Here is a 14988-nt window from a genome sequence, read left to right as displayed (position 1 = left end):
TCCAAGGAAAATAGACTGCGGTAAGCAGGGCAATGTCCCCCTCCCCACCAAGCTGGCCACACTCTAGTCCCCCACCTGTGACTATGCTTGGCAAGGGGGAATTAAAGTTGCAGATGGTACTGAAGTTGTTAATCAGCTGACCTCAAAATAAGAAGGCTATTCTAGATTACGTGGCTGGGCAACTGTGTTCACAAGGGGAACCTGAAATGTGAGACAGGGACACAGGAGCATCAGCGTGCCTACTGTGAGGAAGGCTGGACCAACTGTTGCGATACAGGAAGAGGCCGTGCACCCAGGAGCGTGGGGGCGTCTGGAAAGTGGAAGCGGCAGAAACGGGGTTCTCCCCTGGAACCGCCAGATGAACCAGCCCTGCAAATGTCTGTCCAGTGATGATAATGTCTGTTCAGTGAGACTCATTTTGGACTTCTCACCTCCAGAACTGTAAGACGATAGAGTGGTGTTGTTTTAAACAACAAAGTTTATCGTCCTTTGCTACAGCAGCCACGGGAAACTAACACAGTGACACCTGGCATTTGCAGGTGGCATCTCCAGGCCCCCACACCTCGGCCTGCACTCAGTCCCCTCCGAGGAGTCCACACGCTGGACAGGAGGGGCCTCGCCCTCTGCATTTTTCCCCTGGTTGGAGGGCCTCCTGGGACAGAAGCAAACCTTGACTTGTTCAGCCACTGCGATTTGGACCTGTCTGTTACAACAGTGAATACAACGTAATTCAGCTGATATAACTGTAACTAATACAGGACCTGATACAAAAGTGTATAGTCCCTATACAAACAGAAGAGTCTATGAAGCTGGGAAGGGGAGGCCATTCACAAGACCAAGTAAGAGTGTGCAGGCATCTTCTGAAATGAACAGGACACTCACAGAAATGAGGGGGAGGAGGCATGTGTCAGCCAAAGTCTCAGAGCACAGAGGGGAAATCTTAAACACGTCATACAAGTGCCTGGTCCACCCTAACTGGAAGCTCTTGAAAAAAACAAAAAAATGCCGTGACTAAAAGGGTCTCTCTTTTTACTTGGCATCTCAGGAGCAAAGGCGAGCTTCCCAACTGGCGCTAGTGGTAAAAAAAAAACCTGCCTGCCATTGCAGGAGATATAAGAGATGTGGGTTCTATCCCTGGGTCGGGAAGATCCCCTGAAGGAAGAAATGGCAATCTACTCCAATATTCTTGCCTAGGAAACTCCATAGACACAGGAGCCTAGCACGTTACAGTCCATGGGGTTGCAAAGAGTCGGACATCGGACATGTCTTAGCGACAGAGCACACTCACACAGGAGCAAAGGCAGACACCTCTGTCCTGTATCTTCAAGCGCTGATCAGTGTGACTGGGTTGAGCACACTGGGGGTCATGATTAGCACACCTTTGATTTCATGGCTAATACAATAAAAACCAAATCAGTCTTGCCTTTCTAGCAACAGAGTGGCCTGGATAATACGAAACCTCCAAAGGGAGGTAATTCAGGGGGAAGTGTCACCCACAACCTTTTAAATGCCCCCTGAATGATCAGCAGACCAGAGAACTGAATTATTTTGAAGTTACTGAAGAAAAACAAAATGGTCTTTTTTCCACTATAATGAATAGAATCGTGTTTGTATTTCCATTTGACTCAGTTCTAGAAGGGACATAAAGTCTACTCTTGAAAGGAAACCACACATAAGATTAGTAACACTTCAAGCCATCACGTATTAGATTTATGAGAACTTTCCTGACATACGGTTTGCGTCCCCTGGGGAAATGGGAGGGGACCAGGGCTGGCAAAACGTATGTTATGAAGAGACGTTATTCCCACCACTGCCAGAAACTCACGGCAGGAGTGAGTCACAGTGTGGCCTGTCACCAAGTCCCCCCTTTTGCTGGGGATCAGAGTTCTGCTATTAGATGAAACAGAACCTCACTCACTCGGTTCATCTGTTATTTACAAGAATTCCCAGAAAAGCAGCAATCTCATCTCATTTCTCCACAAATACTTGGTTGCCGAGAGCAGTGGCGAGCTCTCAAATCATGAAGACTTGGCTACTTTTACAGAGGACCCAGCCACCAGCACATCACAGGATGCCAGGCAGTGCCCACCAGCACTCAGTGGGTGGACTCTGTATTTATGCACACAGACCCCTTCCTCCGGGGCTCTTTAGGAGCCTCATTAACCTCACGTCCCGGGAGGAGGGCCTGGTGAAGAATGGAGCCCCTTTGAGAAGGGCTGCTGAGGTTCAGCAGCAGCAGCTGAGGTTCTAGGAGGCAAAGCCCCCCTGCCGCCCAGGGGCGCCACCCTGAAGTCACTGACTTCGGGGTGTTGGCAACACCCCAGAGGGCTTGGCCAGGTTTAAAAACGGCATTGTCCCCTTGATCCCAACTGCAAGGTGACTGTTCATTAGTGCCAAGCACTTAGAACTGACTGGTGAAGGGGAGCAGGCTGCCACCCCCAAAACCTGCCTCTTGGGCAAGTATGATTTTGAGTTGATTAAGAAACAGCACACAAGGAAAAGCTGGATACAGAGAAGTCACCCTTGCTGGGAACTTTTACACTCGTAAGGGAGATCTCCATGTGTAAGTATCTCTTTTTCTCTGTAACAAGAAGAGAAAGATGACTAAGTCACAGGAGAATCCTACTCTGCAACGACCTTCCCCTGGCTTACCAGGCATTTCCTGGCTCCCTCCCACAAGGGGAACCTCCTCTCCAGGGCATGTTTTAGGGCATGTTTTATCATTAGTATTTAAGGTGGGGCTTGGGAGTCACTCATTTTTCTTGAGCATCTCCTATGCATACAGGACTGATATTTGTTATTCAACTGCTTCTTTTTCTTTATTAGTCTGTTCTTTATCATAAGGGGGATCTCAGCCAGAAACCTAGAAGAATAAAGGCAAAGTGATTTTTCTCCCCATACCCCACACCCTAAGCATGCACACATACTAAGTTAGTCATGTCCGACTCTTTGCACCCCTCTGGACCATAGCTTGTCAGGCTCCTCCATCCATGGGATTCTCCAGGCAAGAGTACAGGAGTGGGTTGCCATACCCTCCTCCAGGGGATCTTCTCGACCCAGGGATGGAACCTGCATCTCTTACGTCTCCTTCACTAGTAGGCGGGTTCTTTACCATTAGTGCCACCCGGGAAGCACCCCACGCCCTGTAACACTCGGCAAATATGAGTTACGATTTCCATGATGCTGCTGCTGCCTAAGCTGGCTGAGAGTCCCGCCTGCACCACCAGGACACGCTGGAGACAGCTCAGCAGTGGAGGGAAGGTGTGGGCCTCGCGTGCCAGGGAGGAAGTGAGAGGCAGTAAGAGGATCTGGAGAAACTCACAAGCTATTTCTTAGGTATCACAGAACCAGGCCCTGCTCATCAACGGGACCCAGCCCAGAAGCAAGGGGCACAGGCAGACAGGTAGAAGTTGTGGAGTGCAGAGAAGCATACCTGGTTCAGAGAACAATAATGAGAAAACACAAAAGAACGTGAAGAGAGTCACGGAGGAGAATTTTATTGTTTTCGATTGCAGACTTAGGCACAAGATTTTATCATCCAACTTAAGCACTTAATGAAAGTGTTCCCAACGTTTCAAGGCTGTTATTTTGACTTAGGAACTGGGTTCTGGGCTATCCGTGATGATTACCCTTTATTAGTAGATGCTTTTTTTTCTTTTAACATCTACTCTGCAGAACTGTCTGTTCTCTGGTCATGCTGGAGTAAACAAGACCACCCAGACCTTTCTACCAGAAAAGGCTTCCACGCAGAGGTCTCTGTGCAGTACTAACTGAGAGGCAAGACACTGCAACCAACGAAAGGTTTCTTTCTAACCTGCACCCCCGGGCCAGGATGCCAGGCCCTTCCTCCAGCTCTGGCCAAGTGTGACCACCCTTGCGAAAGCCAAGATGACAGTGACGGCTTCCTTAGCGGCTCCTGCTGGACTGGGGTCTCAAAGCCTTAAGAGTCACTGACCTGAAGTCACTGGAGGAGTTTACCTGAGGCATTGACTGTCCCTGGGCTCCAATCCTATAGACGGTGACATCAAGCACAGAAAGGCAGCTCTGCCCTGCTTCCTCCTCAGGGACCATCTGGCACAAACCTCCCATTTCACGGATTAGGAAAACCGAGCCCTAGAGAAGTGACCAGCCTCACACTCAGAACTCAAGTTCACCGCTATGCCAGCACAAATACATTGGCTCCCTTCTCCGTGGACATAAATAAGATACTTAATTCGTGATTCACACAGCCTAACTGTTTACAATTCAGAGAAAACTCAGAGTCCTTCATGAAATTTCTCCCAGGGAGTTAATAGCAACAGTTTATTCCTCCGGTCTTAAAGATCTCCATATGGCTGTCTCTGTATGCAGTTACTGCCACTTTGCTTTGGTATCATCCCAACACGGACATTCTACAGCTACTCACTCCTCGGGGACAGGGGAGCCCCAGGCAGACTGCGGCGGCGTGGCTGAGGGTCACCAGTGTAAACGAAGGTGTTCCCTCCTGCCTGGCTGCCCAGGTCATCAGGCAGCTGGGCATGAACCCGCAGTGGTAGGACTTATAGGCCAGAGTTAACATGAAAGGAAACGCTTTGAAGTTCTTTTTTAACTTAAAACGAATTCAACACAGAGGCCCCCAAAGTCTATTTTCCATTACAGTGGAACTATTTTCTAAAATCCCATGCCTCTCACACCCGCCGCCCCCCACCCCCCCTCCACACCATGCATCGGTTAGCCATTTTTCTTTTCTGGTGCCTGTCTTGCTGTTGAGAGCTTGTTTCACTAATGAAAAGTATGACCTACGCTGGAATGCAACATATGTTAAGGAACTGCTTTATTCACCGTGGAGACAAAGAATTAGTGCCCTATGGTGGGGGCGGCAGGCAGAAATTGGGGAAATCTTTCCTTCAACAAGAAGATGGCATAAATGTTCCACAGAAAGCAGCCATGTTTGGCTCAGGCCTCTGTTACTAGCAGACTGAATTGATCCTCTTCACTGACGTGTGGAATGGAGACCCTAAAAACCCCACACGCCGAAGCCACTGGGAGTCAGTCACCTCTGATTCCCTCAGTGCCCTTCCATATGGATTGATGGTCATTTCAAAGGAGAGGTGAAAAAAGCAATCGACCGGTTTGGGCAGATTCGAAAGAGCAAACAGGAACTGTGCTCAAAAGGGGGAGGAGACGATATGAAAATAAAGGCTGCTCAGAGTCTCATTTTGGAAGAAAAAGACTCCAGCATTTAACTTTCTTGTCGCAGAAGTTTAGGATGTACAGAAACAAAAAGCAAAACAAAACAAAACAAAAAAAACAAAACCACTTTTGAGGAAAAGCAGAATGAGAAAGAAACTGGAGGGCGGAAAAAAAGTCATATTGAGTGGTTAACGAGAGAAAAAAAAAGATTTCCACTCCTTTGGTTCTTTTTTGTAATGCTGTCAGCTTACAATTAATCATCGCCAAGACGCTGAGAACTCTGTGATTTGTCATTGTTTCGGCTCCTCGTTTTCCTTTGTAAAGCATCTGTGCATTCTAAGGAAGCATTCACCGCACAAACTTTTGGGGACACATTGTTCGGCTGGGCTTCTTTCAAGTCAGTCTAATCTGCACGCAACTCCCACGGACTTGCGATGTTTTCGCGTAAAGACAACAGGTGTCGCCCGCGCGGGGCTGAGTCTACCTCAGACCGCACAAGCGGACCGGCGGGCCGCCGCCTCCCCGCCCGGCGCCCCGCGTGCCCCGCGCCCCATGCCCGCGGGTTCGAGCCCGCCCTCCGGACCCGCGAGAGGAGAGAAAGTGGGAATGCGTCCGTACCGGCGGGCGGATGTCCAGCTTTCGTCTCCAGCTTCCCCTCGGGAGGCGAAGACATGGTGCGAAGCCGGTTTCGGACGGACCTAGGCGGCGGCGGGCTCGGGCGGCCAGGAGGGAAGCGCGCCGACAGCGAGAAGCGCGCGCGTTGCGCTCCGGGGTCGCGCACAGGCTCGCTGACCGCGGCCGCCGGGAGGGGGCGCGGCCGGCGCGCGCCGACGTGGCACGGTCCCGCCCACTCGCGGCTGCGCAGTGGCGCCACCGCGCTCTCCCAGCCCAGCCCCGCCCCGCCGGCCCCCGCGCGCGCCCCGTAGACTGAGCATGCGCAGTCCTTAGCGCCACGTAGGACGCCAAGACTTGAAGCTGAAGAGGAAGAAGGGGGCTCGGGGAGGGCTGTGCGTCGGTAGACGCTCGCGATGTTGGCTAGGCAGGAGCGGGAGACTGGGTGAGCGTAGTCCAGCGGGAGGGTGTCACCCACGTGGGCGGTGGTCCGCCAACCCGCCAGAAGGACTGTGACCGTGGTGGGGAAGCTGAGCCTCCAGAGCTCGGCGCCCAGGCTGGTGGTGCGTGTCGTCGTCGGGGAACCAGCCGGTCTGCCACGTCGTCCAACTCACATCTGGAGCCGCAGTTAGGAAATGAGACACCAGCGGGGACCGACCAGGGGCACGAGAATAGCCCGGATTTATTGAAGTTCAGTTCAGTCACTCAGCCGTGTTCAACTCCTTGCGACCCCATGGACTGCAGCATGCCAGGCCTCCCTGTCCATCACCAACTCCCAGAGTTTACTCAAATTCATGTCCATTGAGTCGGTGATGCCGTCCAACCACCTCATCCTCTCTCGTCCCCTTCTCCTGCCTTCAATCTTTCCCAGTATCAGGGTCTTTTCAAATGAGTCAGTTCTTCCCATCAGGGGACCAAAGTATTGGAGTTCCAGCATCAGCAGCAGTCCTTCCAATGAATATTCAGGGCTGATTTCCTTTAAGGATGGACTGGTTGGATCTCTTTGCAGTCCAAGGAACTCTGAAGAGTCTTCTCCAACACCACAGTTCAAAAGCATCAATTTTAGGTGCTCAACTTTCTCTATAGTCTAATTCTCACATCCATACATGACTACTGGAAAAACCATAGCTTTGACTAGGACCTTTGTTGGCAAAGTAATGTCTCTGCCTTTTAATATGCTATCTAGGTTGGTCATAACTTTTCTTCCAAGGAGTAAGCTTCTTTTAACTTCATGGCTGCAGGATTTATTGAAAAGATGCTAGAAACAGGACATTTGGGGGTGTCCCCCACCCCCAAAAGAAGATGAGGCAGTGCTGTGAAGCCTGGAAACCTGGATAAAGGTTTTGGAAGGTTGCGTGTTTGTGCCAAGATGATGGCTTTGCAATGGGTCTTGATTCTGCCCAAAGCTGAGTTGGTCTCGTACCCTGGATCACGTCCTTCTCACCTTCTCAAGCACGTTGCCACGACTTGTTTCCTCTCCTGCACAGTCAATCCCACTGTACTAAGTTAGTGTCCACACATGTCATGTGGTTTTGAAATGGAAGCACCGCGATCTCTCTTGGCCGTATGTCTAGCTTTGACAGCACAGCTGCTTGAAGATCGCCTCACCCACTCTCACTGCTCAACCCAGTCCAATCCATCTGTTTGTCATCCAGCTCCACAGAGGCTGCCACCCACCAGGAAGGTCCATTTATCAATGTCACTCGTGTCTTCTCTGCTGCCCAGTCCAGTGGTCACTCTTCACCTCTCATCCTCATTGACTTCTGGGCAGCACTTGACCTCGCTGACTGTGCCCCTCTTCGTTAACTGACATCAGGCTTCGCTATCACTGCCTTGATATCCAGGGTTTGGACTGGATACCTGCTGCTAATTCTCAGTGGTGTTGGTTGGCTCCTCTTGTAGGTTTCTAAACACTTGAGAATCCCAAGGCTCAACACCAGCCCTTTTCTCCGCCTTGCTTTGGCTTCCTTGGCCCATGAGGCCCATTATCTGTGTGCTTGTGGATCACAAATCTGCAAACCTATCTTTCTACACCTGTCCCTCCACTAAGCGCCAGACTCACATTCCACTGCTCCCTCAGCCTCCCTAACTGGAGGTCTCACCCAGTGCTGCCCAGCTCTTTGCTTCAGGGCACGTGTAGAAATGCACACACTATAGGTGGATCTGGAACTATTCCCCCCATTTCAGTAGCACTACTAGCAAGAGAGCTGTTGGCCAGGCAGCAGTCATGATATAGTTGTCATTGTCTTGCATTCACATCCAAACTTGCAGACAGGTGTCAGCAGCTTAGAAGAAAATCCGAAATCAATAGTGGGACACTTTTAAGAGATGCTCCATCACTAACACTATTGATAGAACATACTGAGGAATACACAGACACTGACGATCTGGATTCTAAATAGACACTTGAAGGACATGTAACCAAATTAATTATAAGAATAATTTCCGTGAGTGCTATATGGTTAAAAACTTAAGTCTAAAAGAACCATTTCTAAGAAGCACAGGAAAAAAATTCTGGGTTAGAAAACACGGTGTTATAGTTTAACTGGACTCATTTTTTCCCCTTCAGACAGTCAATTCAGTCACTCAGTCATGTCTGACTCTTTGCAACCCCATGGACTGCAGCACGCCAAGCTTGCCTGTCTATCACCAACTCCCGGAACCTGCTCAAACTCATGTCCATTGAGTCAGTGATTCTATTTAAGCATCATCCTCTGCCACCTCTTTCTCCTTTTGCTTTTAATTTTTCCCAGCATCAGGGTCTTTTCCAGTGAGTCAGTTCTTTGTATCAAGTGGCCAAAGTATTGGAGCTTCAACTTCAGCATCAATCTTTCCAATGAGTATTCAGGACTGATTTCCTTTAGGATGGACTGGTTGGATCTCCTTGCAGTTCAAGGAACTCTCAAGAGTTTTCTCCAACACCTCAGTTCAAAAGCATCAATTCTTTGGCACTCAGGTTTCTTTATGGTCCAACTCTCACATCCATACATGACTACTGGGAAAAACATAGTTTTGACTAGATGGACCTTTGTTGGCAAAGTGATGTCTCTGCTTTTGAATATGCTGTCTAAGTTGGTCATAGCTTTTCTTCCAAGGAGTAAGCATCTTTTATTTTTTAATTTTGTGGCTGCAGTCACCATCTGCAGTGATTTTGGAGCCCAAGAAAATAAAGCCTATCACTGTTTCTATTGTTTCCCCATCTATTTGCCGTGATGTGATGGGACTGGATGCCATGATTAGTTCTTTGAATGTTGAGTTTTAAGCCAACTTTTCCACTCTCCTCTTCCACTTTAATCAAGAGACTCTTTAGTTCTTCATTTTCTGCCATAAGGGTGGTGTCATCTGTATATCTGAGGTTATTGATATTTCTCCCGGCAGTCTTGATTCCAGCTGTGCTTCATCCAGCCCAGCATTTCACATGATGTACTCTGCATAGAAGTTAAACAAGCAGGATGACAATATACAGCCTTGACATACTCCTTTCCCAATTTGGAACCAGTCTGTTGTCCCATGTCCAGTTCTAGCTGTTGCTTCTGGACCTGCATACAGATTTTTCAGGAGGCAGGTAAGATGGTCAGGTATTCCTATCTCTTTAAGAGTGTTCCACAGTTTGCTGTGATCCAATGGTCAAAGGCTTTGGCATAGCCTATAAAGCAGAAGTAGGTGTTTTCTGGGACTCTCTTGCTTTTTCGATGATCCAGTGGATATTGGCAATGTGATCTCTGGTTCCTCTGCTGTTTCTAAATCCAGATTGAACATCTGGAAGGTCTTGGTTCATATACTATTCAAGCCTCACTTGGAGAATTTTGAGCATTACTTTGCTGGCATGTGAGATGAGTGCAAATGTGCGGTAGTTTGAGCATTCTTTGGCATTGCTTTTCTTTGGGATTGGAATGAAAACTGACCCTTTCCAGTCCTGGGGCCACTGCTGAGTTTTCTAAATTTGCTGGCATATTGAGTGCAGAACTTTCACAGCATCATCTTTTAGGATTTGAAATAGCTCAGCTGGAATTCTATCACATCCATTAGCTTTGTTCCTAGTGATGTTTCCTAAGCCCCACTTGTCTTCACATTCCAGGATGTCTGGCTCTAGGTGAGTGATCACACCATCGTGGTTATCTGGGTCATTAAGCCGTTTTTTTGGTATAGTTTTTCTGTGTATTCTTGCCACTTCTTCTTAATATCTTCTGCTTCTATTAGGTCCATACTATTTCTGTCCTTTATTGTTTCCATTTTTGCATGACATGTTCCCTTGGTAGCTCTAATTTTCTTGAAGAGATCTCTAGTCTTTCTCATTCTATTGTTTTCCTCTATTTCTTCGCATTGATCACTGAGGAAGGCTTTCTTATCTCTCTTTGCTATTCTATGGAACTCTGCATTCAGATGGGTATATCTTTCCTTTTCTCCTTTGCCTTTTGCTTCTCTTCTTTTCTCAGTTATTTGTAAGGCCTCCTCAGACAACCATTTTGCCTTGCATTTCTTTTTCTTGGGGGAGGTATCGATCCCTGCCTCCTGTACAATGTCATGGACCTACGTCCATAGTTTTCAGGCACTGTCTATCAGATCTAATCCCTTGGATCTATTTGTAACTTCCACTGTGTAATCGTAAGGGATTTGATTTAGGTCATACCTGAATGGTCTAGTGGTTTTCCCTACTTTCTTCAATTTAAGTCTGAATTTTGCTATAAGGAGTTCATCATCTGAGCCACAGTTGGTTCCCGGTCTTGTTTTTGCTGACTGTATAGAGCTTCTCCATCTTTGGCTGCAAAGAATATAATCAATCTGATTTTGGTATGGCTTTTTTCCGCTTAGTGGCACATAAAGTCATATGTTAAGAGTGATGGCAGTTTAGATTCAGTGACCCATGATATTGCAAGTAACCCTGGAGGTAAGGAACCTTCTGAGGAAAGAATTAACTGCCCAGGGGCCCTGGAGGCTCTGGTCCCCACTGGGCTGCAGTGAGGACTGAGAGTATCCATATACTTGCCTGAGACCTGTTTTGGGACTACACTGATCAAGACCTTCTGGTGTAACAGCTGTGCCTAGTTTTACATGTAGAACCTGAACTCCTGAGTCACCCACCTACCCACAGAGACCTTCCCATCTAAAGGAGAATCCGGACTATTCATTATGATGGGAGTATCTGCCTAATCCCTTGCGTTTTACTGCAGAAAATACTGTTATTTAAGGAATCGAGCTTGAAAAAAAATACTGATATTTCCCTTGCAGCTAGGAGTGGTCAAGAGACAGTTCCGGCCATTGAAATACAAGTGGAATTTGACTGGGGTTTTCTGGGGAAGTTTCTACATTTTTGAAAGAGGACCACTCTTCTTCCTGTTGACTTCATTGTTCAGATGGCCTTGAATTCATACAGAAGGTAGAAGCCAGAGTGATTGTACTGCACCCATGAGGCAACCAAAGGTATATAAGCCACATGCAAGAGGTGGCAGAGCAGGAAGACAGATGGAGGTGGGGCTTTGAGATTCTGTGGAGGCTTTACAGAGCAGCTGACCCTGCCTCCAGACTGTTGTGGAAAACAAACCCCTGTTAGATCCACCCTCTGTGGATGGTATCTTTACATGCAGCCAAATGCAACCCCTACCTGGTGATGGGGCCCTGCCTGTCCCCAGAAGCCCCTCTGTAACAGCGACTCTGGACACTGGCCTCTCTGATGTTCCTCCCATGTGACAAGCTAGTCCTTCCCTCTGGGCCTTAACATTAGCTGTTCCCTCCACCTAGGATCATCTCCCCCAGATTCTTGCATGGTTAACACCTCCCCATTCTTGAATAAGGGTTTGAAAGAGCCTAGCCTGACCTAGAGAAGGTCCTGATCTAGAGAAGGCAGCCCAGGCCCTTGACTCTCACCACTTTGTCTTCATCCTCATCAATCATCTCTCTCCCTGGGCACTGCTGTCTTTCACCTCTGATGCACAATCCGTTTCAGCCCCACAAGGAGAGAGTTCCTGTTCAGCTTGCCCGCTGCATTCTCAGCACCCAAAACCGGGGTGGGCACAGATAGACATTCTCCCCCATCATTCTGGAGTGTTGATACATTTACTTTCTCACAACTGTTGCATAAATGAAGAGCAGCAAATGAGGTCTACACACAGAATGAAAACTAAACACAGTCATGGAGGATAGAGGAGCCTGGCATGCTGCAGTCTATGGGGTCGCAGCATTGGATGCAACTTCGTGATTGAACAGCAACAACAAATGTAGATGGCATGAATTCAGGTGGCCATGAATCTTTTCTGATACTTTACTTTCACTCATAAGTACATTTGTCCCTCTGTGTGTTATATGTTCATGTGTGTATTCATATGTGTGTGTGTGTGTGTGTGTCCAGGCACACAAGTCCTGTATCCTGAGGATAAATGTCAGACACAACTCTTTATGTGGATGTGCACACAATAAATATTAGAATTCCTGAGTGAATAATCTTACAAGTGCACCATATTTCTGGGAGTAAGATAGGCTGACCCATTTTTACCAAGAAAAAAGGCAAACAAAAGGGAAAAGAAAGGATTGTTGGACTTATGTGGGACACAACCCTGTTGAGTGCATCCTGGTACCAGAAACCAGAGTATTAAGCCCCAAACCCATTGCCTCCCACCACTGGCTGCCTTTTAAAGTAAGTTTTGGGAGCTAATTTTCCCTTCCTCTCTTAAGAAGGCTCTCTTGTCATCCCAAATGATACTGGGGAAAATGGCACTGAATTACGACACTACTTAATATGAATGCTGTAAACACTGGAAAAGTATTCAAAGAAGAAACAGAAAATGCAGATTCTCTCCTCCGTGTGTGTGTGTTTTGTGCCTTCAGTTACGTCCCTGAAACATTCCGAACCTCAGTTTCCTTATCTGCAAGTTGGAGATGTGAACGCTGCCCTCCCTCAGGCCTGGAGAATCCAGGGCCTTCTCAGTGCCCCCTGCACACCCATATAGCTCTCCATCATCTGCTCTCCATAAGATCCTGAGATACCAGAGCTTCTCTGCCCTCAAGGATGAAGGAGCCAAGCCTATGAAAGGCCAAACTCGGGCTGGTCCTCAGGGATGTGAAAGGCCAAGCACAGGGACTGGTAGCTAATTGGGGAGACCCAGGAGAGCCCAGCTCTTGCCACAGTCCTGGATGCACCTTTGAAAGTGCTTTATAAGTAGAATATACTATGGTATGTACTGCTATTACTGCAGAGGGAGTTCTTGTTGTTGTTGTTCAGTCACTAAGTCATAGACCAACTCTTTGTGACCCCATGGACTGCAGCATGCCAAGCTTCCCTGTCCTTCATCATCTCCTGGAGTTTGCTCAGATTCACGTTCATTGAGTCGGTGATGCAATCTATATGCAGTTCTTATTCAGTTCAGCTCAGTTCAGTCTCTCAGTCATGTCTGACTCTTTGCGACCCCATGGACTGCAGCACGCCAGGCCTCCCTGTCCATCCTCAACTCCTGGAGCTCGCTCAAACTCATGTCCATTGAGTCGGTGATGCCATCCAACCATCTCATCCTCTGTCGTCCCCTTCTCCTCCTGCCCTCAATCTTTTCCAGCATCAGGGTCTTTTCAAATGAGTCAGCTCTTCGCATCAGGTGGTCAAAGTATTGGAGTTTCAGCTTCAACATCAGTCCTTCCAATGAACACTTAGGTCTGATTTCCTCTAGGATGGACTGGTTGGATCTCCTTGGAGTCCAAGGAACTCTCAAGAGTCTTCTCCAACACCACAGTTCAAAAGCATCAATTCTTCGGTGCTCAGCTTTCTTTATAGTCCAACTCCCACATCCATACATGACCACTGGAAAAACCGTAGCCTTGACTAGATGGACCTTTGTTTGCAAAGTATTGTCTCTGCTTTTTAATATGCTGTCTGGGTTGTATTCATTAAATACAAGAATTATCCCACGGTGTTTTAAAATAACCACACCTATCAATCAGTTTGATGAACATTGCTTTTTCATTTCGTGCTGACCCATGCCTCTGTCTTCTTGTGCTGTTGTCTAATGGATGAGAATTTTTATATTCTTACTCACCTCACAGGATTTCTCTTCCATTGTTGATTTTGCTTGGAAGGTGAGGGCAGCAGCCACTCTGAACTTTGCTTTGTAACATCCAGAATGTTTCTCAGTATATTATGTTGTGGGGGTTTAAATAATATTTATTTAAATATAATTTCTTTGACACCCACAAGTCACATACAATACTTGAAGAAGGTAGATAAGCATGTCCCAAAGCCAAATAAGAATGGTGGACTATCTCGTTCCCTCCCTCCGGCTCTCTCTCTCTCTGTCTCTCTCTATCTCTGTCTCTCTCTCTCTCACACACACACACACACACACACATGGAGTCCTTCAGGGTTTCATTGGACCCCAACTTGTCAGTTAGTCACAGGGTAATTGAAAAGCATTTTGAGGCATTTTGCAAAAGTGATTCAACAGCTGGTAGAGGACCTGAAGGTCACTTTTCATCACATCTGAGGTCATCCTTTAGCTAAGGATATTTGAAGAAAAAAAAAAAAAAAACCAGCCCAAATCTCAGCAAAATATTCCTCTTATCTTTATTTGGAAGTTGGAAAATAGAAACTGCAAAAAAGATGGGAATACGACAACCATGAATACTGATTTGGCACAGAATTTCAAATGCTACATAAGTTCTTTATGAAAAATGTGTTTTAGCAAGAAATGGGGGTGGAGGGTAGGGATAATTTTGTTTCTGGCTGTTTCACTGAGTCATTATTTGACCTTGTGCAAGCTACTTCCACATTCTGTGATTATAGTGGAGGCAATAATACACCTCTCAGGCGGGAATTCAAATAGTTACTCAATATTATGTCTTAGCATTTATCCTTTGTATAAAATGTCCTACAAGTGTATATGAATTGCTATAAGTACAAAAAACAAACATGACAAAGACATCAAGAATAAAGAGGCTTTCAGCAGGATAAAATCATCTCAAGGGAGTATGAAATCTGAAATAGAAGAACAACGTACTTTTGTTAGCTTTTTTTTCTTTTTAAAGAATCTAGCCAGGTTCCCAGATAGCTCAGTTGGTAAAGAATCCACTTGCAGTGCAGGAGACCCCAGTTCGATTCCTGGGTCTGGAAGCTCTGCTGGATAAGGGATAGGCTACCCACTCCAGTATTCTTGGACTTCTCTGGTGGCTCAGCTAGCAAAGACTCTGCCTGCAATGCAGGAGACCTGGGTTGGGAAGATCCCT

The 14988-nt window shown here is 47.2% G+C and overlaps 1 protein-coding gene and 1 pseudogene across 1 annotated transcript in view; one reads left to right on the top strand and one right to left on the bottom strand.

The window, feature by feature from the left end:
* Positions 1–6000, bottom strand: part of LOC102399461 (death associated protein) — a 67192-nt gene extending 61192 nt beyond the window's left edge. The window contains exon 1 of the mRNA XM_006059764.4: positions 5791–6000. Within this exon, the coding sequence (XP_006059826.1) occupies positions 5791–5845 (55 nt within the window). The 5' untranslated portion in view covers positions 5846–6000. The remainder of the gene's footprint in view (positions 1–5790) is intronic.
* Positions 6001–6200: 200 nt separating this feature from the next.
* The window catches only part of LOC102402164, a 61578-nt pseudogene continuing 52790 nt past the window's right edge, over positions 6201–14988 (top strand).

The sequence above is a fragment of the Bubalus bubalis genome, chromosome 19, assembly GCF_019923935.1.
Source record: "Bubalus bubalis isolate 160015118507 breed Murrah chromosome 19, NDDB_SH_1, whole genome shotgun sequence".
Classification (NCBI taxonomy): Eukaryota; Metazoa; Chordata; class Mammalia; order Artiodactyla; family Bovidae; genus Bubalus; species Bubalus bubalis.
Note: the sequence above shows the minus strand (reverse complement) of the source record. Positions and strands in the feature narration are given on the sequence as shown.